Source organism: Salminus brasiliensis, chromosome 5 (genome assembly GCF_030463535.1).
Source record: "Salminus brasiliensis chromosome 5, fSalBra1.hap2, whole genome shotgun sequence".
Lineage (NCBI taxonomy): Eukaryota > Metazoa > Chordata > Actinopteri > Characiformes > Bryconidae > Salminus > Salminus brasiliensis.
The window spans coordinates 14,802,056-14,808,676 of record NC_132882.1 but is presented as its reverse complement, the minus strand read 5'-3'; the positions used below and the strand labels follow the sequence as shown (position 1 = coordinate 14,808,676).

Sequence of the window (6,621 nt, the reverse complement as noted above, 5' to 3'; positions counted from 1 at the left end):
TAAATACATACTAAACATAAATAAATAAATATATTAAAATACCTTCCATTCAGTTCTTTGACTGCACTAAGTGTGTATTTCAGCACAGACTGATTTTTCAACCAGGGACAATAAACACCAGTCAATTACAGCGCTCATTCACATGTATAAGCCTTCCATCTACATAAGTACATAAGTTTGTAAGCACTAGGCTGTACAATGCTAGTGTGGATTATTATCAGCTATAAACGTACATCTTCCCAAACGATGTTTAGCAAAACTCATTACTTATTTATTATTTATTAATAATGTAAGTAATATCCTGATCTAACCAGCGGACACTAGAGGTCAATGAAGAGCTTCAGATGATAGAAAGACTGAGGAGAGCGCTGAGGAGCTGTCCATAGTCCAACCTCACACTGAAAATCGACTCTATTCGATAAATCCCCTGGTTTTATTTCAGTCATTTAATTCAACACTAATTTCATTTAACGAAAAATCTAATATGTATGTAAAGTAACCCATGTAGTAAATGATATTATATTTCTTGTTGTATGAGATGTGAGTGGCGAAGAAATTCTCATAATCATCTATAATCATGTTCAAGAACTATTTAATTCTCTTTTAAAGACGCAAAAGTGTCGATTTCTCTCATTCGTTCATTATTAATGATTAAAATACACTGAGAAAAACATCGCTAATATTATTTATATGGTTATTATTTATATGGTTGAATGAAAACTGTGGTTTATATTTCCTCCTGTTTTCCCTGTCTTCTTTTGCAGTTTGCATGAGGATCTAGAACCACAAAGGACTGCACTGTTTCCTGCACTACATTTTCCTTCTAGTGGATGATGTCCGTTCACGGTGTAGTCCAGGCCTAATTCTGGGCCAAAATAATAATAATAAAAAAAAATCAAAAATGAAATAAACAAACGTTATGAATCATTAAAAATAAATACATTCATGAATATAAATCTAGGGTGTCAAACGAAATTAAACAGAGCAAATAAAAAGAGGGAACTAATAAAGGTTAGGGGGCAATAGAACCGTTACTGCTGGATAGTTTACTGGTTACTTAGCTCAGAAGTGTCAAAATAAAAGCCCTGTATGTGGAATCGTCACAAATGAGTTTAGAGCCCTTAAGAATTACCCAGGTCTGAACAGTGGTTTTAGTCTAAAATCTAAGCTCTTCTATCAGAACCATGAATAAACGAGGACTGTGCAGTTCTACCTTTACATCAAAGGATGTGGAATTCTGCTGAAAAGAGAACGGAATGCAGATGAAGGCCACCAACAATGGGCCTGTGACGTCATAATGGATCAGAGAGGTTCCGAATATAAAAGGCAGGTGTTGCTACCAGAGCTTCATTCAGCGGTGTGGCTAAACAGAGAAAGGTAAGTCTCTCTCTCTCTCTCTCTCTCTCTCTCTCTCTCTCTCTCTCTCTCTCTCTCATGTTCTCACATTGCTATCTCTCTATCTTTTGCTATCTCTCTCTCACACATGTTTTCATCCTAACGTTTTCTCTCATTTAAAAAAAAATTGTTTCAGGTGAAAACCAAACTCACAACTTTAGGAAGCACAGCTGACTGATCCGGTTAGGAATGATGCAGAGAGTGCGAGAGTTGCTCCAGTTCTGGGGTGGCTTCTTCCCCAAACTTCTAAGGGCCAATAAGGGTCAAGTCCTGAGGCGGCAGCAGGAGGAGGAGCAGCTCCGCCAGGTTCAGCAAGAGAGGAAAATGATGGAGAGAAAGCTGGACATGATGAAGAAGGGTCTGAAGAGGATAGAGAAGGAAGAGAGAAGGCTGGATAAGAAGAGGAGGCACAGAGAGAGGTTTAGAAAGGAGCAGGAGAAGAGAGAAATGGATTGGTGGGAAAAATGGAGGGATGGAGTGAGACTGAATGAGGAGGAGAAGAGGGAGCTGGAAACACTCAGAGGAATACACAGAGGACTGCAGCTGTCTGAGAGGAGAGCCATGGAGAGAGAAGAAGTGGGATCAGAGAACCAGAACCTGAAGAGCAAGTCTGATGTTGAGAGAGAGAGCCTGCTTCTCCTTCAACAGATTCAGAAAGAGAGAGAGATGGAGCAGCTGAGGTGGAAAGAGAGAGAGGAGAAGCTGATGAGGCAGCTGCAGGAGATGAAGGAAAGAGCATCACATGTAGATGCTCTCCATAGGCTAATGGAGAGAGAGAGACAGGTAGAGAAAGAGCTGCAGGAGCGTTTTAGAGAGAGTGAGGCCAAGAGAAAGAGAGAGCAGGAGGAGAGAAAGAAGGAAATGAAGTGTAGGGAAGTGCAGGAGAAACAGAGAGAGCTGGAGAGACAGAGGGAACAGGAGAGCCAGCGAGAAACTGAAATAGTGCAGGAGAAACAGAGAGAGCAGGAGGAAAGAAAGAAGGAAATGGAGAGGAAGATGATGGAGGAACAAGAGGAGAAACAGAGAGAAGAACTGAGGAAAAGGCAGGAAGAGAAGAGAAGTAAGCATAGACGTCTGAAGATGGAGATAAGGGCAGAGAGAGAAAAGGCCCTGAAGAAGCAAATGGAAATAGAGCTGAGGGATAAAGAAGAGGAGGTGGAGAGACAGAAGAGGAGGATGGCAGATAAGGAGCGGGAACTGGAGAGAAAGCTAGAGGAGATGAAGAAGGAGGCAAAGAAAGAACAGGAGGAGAGAAAAAAAGAAATGGAGAGAGAGCAGGAGGAGAGACAGAAAGTGATGGAGAGAGAACAGCAGAGACGGAAAGAGAAAGAAAAACAGCAGGAGGAGAAAATGAGAGAGATCCAGAGACAGCATGAAGAGAGGATGAGAGAAATACAAAGACAGCAGGAGGAGCAAAGGAGAGAAATGGAGAGAATCACGGAGGAGCGAATGAAGGAAATGGAAAGAAAGATGGAGGAGGGTAAGAAAGTGATGGAGAGAGCGCAAGAGAGAAGGACAGAGATGGAGAGAGCGCAGAAGAGACAGAGAGAGCAGGAGAGACAGAGAGAGCATGAAAGAAAGCGTGAGATAGAAAAAGAGCAGGAGAAACAGCAAGAGATGGAGAGACAGCGAGAAATGGAAGTAGTGCAGGAGAGACAGAGAGAGCAGGAGAAACAGAAAGAGCTGGAGAGAGAGCAGGAAAGAAAGAGGGAGATGAAGAGAGATCAGGAGGAGAGAAAGGGAGAGAAAATGGGAGAGGCAAAAGAAGATGGACAACAGATGCAGGAGGGCAAAGAAGAAAAGGAGGAGAAGGACGAACAGGCTGAGATGCAGCTGAGAGTCCAGAAAATAAAGGAGGCCAGGCAAGAACATATGAATAGAGAGAGGCAGAAAAAGAAGGAGCTCCTGAGGAAGATGTTCACTCCAGGACAGAACTTCTTTAGAGCATCAGACGAGGGGGCTCAGCACAGGGTTTTCGGAAGGAAGAGGAGAACTGGCAACTTTACTCAGGGACAGAAGGAAGTGAACTCTGAGCTGGAGCCTCAGGAATTGTCTTGTCTTGTCTCACCCAATGGAGGACCCCTGTTCATCAACGTGAACCCCCTCAACCCGGGTCCAGAGCCTGAAGAGGAGCTTGAAGTGATCATACCCTCCCCAGTTGAACCAACCACACCTGCTTCTGTGGAGGACACTGGGGGAGACCCAGAAAGCAGAGCTGATTCTTTGGAAGTCAGCCCACAAGGAGAGTCCTCAGGCAGCTTGGTGGGGCAAGAGAAAATTGAGGCTGACAGTAGCGGTGTGGCCATGTTGAAGGACGTCATGCTGCGGCCTCTTCCAATGGGTAATTTGGTGAAGTGCTGTGTGGAGCGCAACAGGAGTGAGAAGAACGGTCCCACCTACAGCATGTTTCAGGAGGGAGAGGACAGGAAAGAGGTAAGAGATATGATGGCTGATATCAATCACTGTTTAAACTTTTTCATCTATTGGGGAGTGTTGTATTGTATTGTGCAGATTCTCTTTAATGTTCAGTCTAGTTCTAACCTCATTCTGTCCTTCTTTTTTTTTTTGCAGTTGCTGTTGGTCGCAAAGAAGAAAAAGAACAGCAAGACCTTTGTGATCAGAGTGGGCGAGGATGAGAGCGCTGTGTGGCTACTGAGGTACGTACAGATTCATGACAAAAGTCCTGTCTCCCTCTATTAGTAATTTGGGATCATGTCTTCTAAAACTTCTCTGTCTTTATTTTAGGTGGAATCGACAACGAACGGCGTTCACGCTGCACAACAACAACACAAACCCTGATGTGAGTGATCGAGTTCGTGGGGAGGAGAACCACAAGGAGCAAGACCTTTTATCCATCTGCTATGTAAGTACATCCAGCTCCAAACACACATACTGCACACACACATATCCTGTTCGGATTTTGCCCAGTGTCACAGATGACTGACACGTGTTGTTTATTCTCCCTGTAGGAAAGCACCATGCTAGGGTTCTGGAAGAACTTCAGGAATATGTCTGTCATCCTTCCTTGCGTGTGCAAAAAGAAGCTTCTTCCGGCTCAGTCTGTTGAGGTAAGTTTGATACACAGCACTTCAGCATTACTGGTAGATGACTGCATTATGTAATTATATGATTTAAAAGGATTGTGTATTAATATCTGTGTGTTTTATTGTATTGATCTGCACATGAACAGAAGGACAAAATCAGACTGGAGGCCAAAAAGCCGGTGTGGAACGAGGAAATTGGGGAATATGTGCTGAACTTCAACAAAAGGGCTAAAATACCGTCTGTGAAAAACTTCCAGCTCATCTCTCCTGTAAGATGTAAGTTTGCCAGTTTCTGCTCATTTGTCAACTTCCAGCAAGTCTTTAGATGAATGTTTTTCTTTCTTGCTCTGTCTGTCTTTCTCTCGTTCTGTAGTAGCTCTGTACTCTCTTTCTAACTCATGTTTGGGTTCTTTGCTTGTGTCTCCACAGCGGACCTGATTCTCCTGCAGTTTGGGCGTGTGGATGAAGACTGTTTCGCGCTGGATTTCAGCTCCCCTCTGTGCGCGCTGCAGGCCTTTGCCATTGGCCTGTCCTGCTTTGAGGTCATCTGAGTTCAACAATGTCCTTCCCTCCCACACTTCTGCACACAAGCCACCATCAAGACTCCTGAACATCCTCTCTAGTCTCTCCTAAAAATTAAATAAAACGCTGCGCAATCTCATAAAGATGGTCATTTTGTTTATTCTCAGCAAAGCCTTCTATACCTAACCTGCGTGATAAAAGGCTTTACACACTTCTCTGAGTAATACTCAGTGTTCAAGAGGCATAAACATTTGGTTTAGTCATTTCTGTGATGGAGCTTTAAGAAGATCAGACTTCCGGTTCCATTCACCACCACTGTGAACAATTCCACCTAGCAACACATTAGCAACCACCTGAAATAACACCTGTCTAGCAACACCACATGGGATACCATAGCAACCACATGGGAAATCATAAACCCCCGTGCACCACCATAACAACCACTTAGTAATCTCAATTTACAGTTTTTCCTCAATTGCTAAAACACAATTGTGCAAACTAGGCTGGCTTCATATGGCTGGCTTCATATGAACACAGTTCATAAAACCACACAAACTACAAAGTACCTCATATATCCTGCAAGATGAAGCACTGCAACCAAAACTACATATAGCATTATCATAATCAAACTTTTGAACTAAATGGCTCACACTTCATTCATATTATCAATTTCATATTACCACAACTACACACTGTTCAGCATAATGAGATCATCTTTAGTAAGCTTTACCATAATACTAATTTAGCTCAAATTGTACAACATTATTCAGATTGTTCAAATGCACAGAAATATTTGCATATACACACACATGCTGCAGCTATTTTTTACACAGCACATATATTTACATTGGAATGAACAAAAATATGCTGACAAAACACTAAAATGAAAAAGAATATTACAGAAAATAATTGCAATTTATATACATTTGAAGTCAAGAAAAATAATTAGGTAGCATCTTGATGCACAGCTGGGTCTGGCCACAACGCCTCGCCTCCCTCACATCGAGGGAAAAAGCACCTTGAGTGTCTTACCCATCCCTGAATCGTACCCACATCAATTTCATCACATGCCTCTTCAACAGCCTGCACAAGAGGCATGCGCAAAAAGGGCTGCCGGTCGTATACCTTCCACCGCCATACCGAAAAGAACTCTTCTATGGGGTTCAGAAATGGTGAGTATGGTGGGAGGAACTGCACGAGAAATGGTGGGTTGTCAACAAACCAGGTTTGGACTGAGGCTGCACAATAAAAGCTCACGTTGTCCCATACTACAACGGACCTGTTTCTTTGGTGGTCTGCATCATTCATACGCTCTGGTGATATGGGAATTTTGTGCAGTCTGTTCAGAAATATGAGAATATGGGCTGTGTTGTATGATCCAAGGTTGGATTGTATTGGAGATGGCAGCGAACATTGTGATGTTTCCACCACGTCGGTCAGAAACATCTATAATGGCTCTGTGGCCAATGACGTTTCTTCCCCTTCTTCTGGTCTTTGCTAGGTTGAACCCAGCCTCATCTATAAAGATGAACCCATGTGGGATTGCATGAGCCTCAATTTCCAGTACTCCTTGACAACAATGAACGAAAATGGTCAGTGGTGTTATCCAGCACACTGGGAAACAATATGTGTACTGTAGTCAATATTGTCCTTACATCCA

General features: G+C 42.9%; 1 protein-coding gene across 1 annotated transcript; it reads left to right on the top strand.

The window, feature by feature from the left end:
• Window positions 1-1,584: 1,584 nt before the first annotated feature.
• LOC140555842 (uncharacterized) lies at window positions 1,585-4,990 on the top strand. Its single transcript, XM_072679161.1, has 7 exons — window positions 1,585-1,872; window positions 1,948-3,828; window positions 3,967-4,052; window positions 4,141-4,258; window positions 4,365-4,463; window positions 4,586-4,715; window positions 4,869-4,990. The coding sequence occupies exons 1-7, from the start codon at window positions 1,585-1,587 to the stop codon at window positions 4,988-4,990; spliced, it is 2,724 nt and encodes a 907-aa protein (XP_072535262.1).
• Window positions 4,991-6,621: the final 1,631 nt, after the last annotated feature.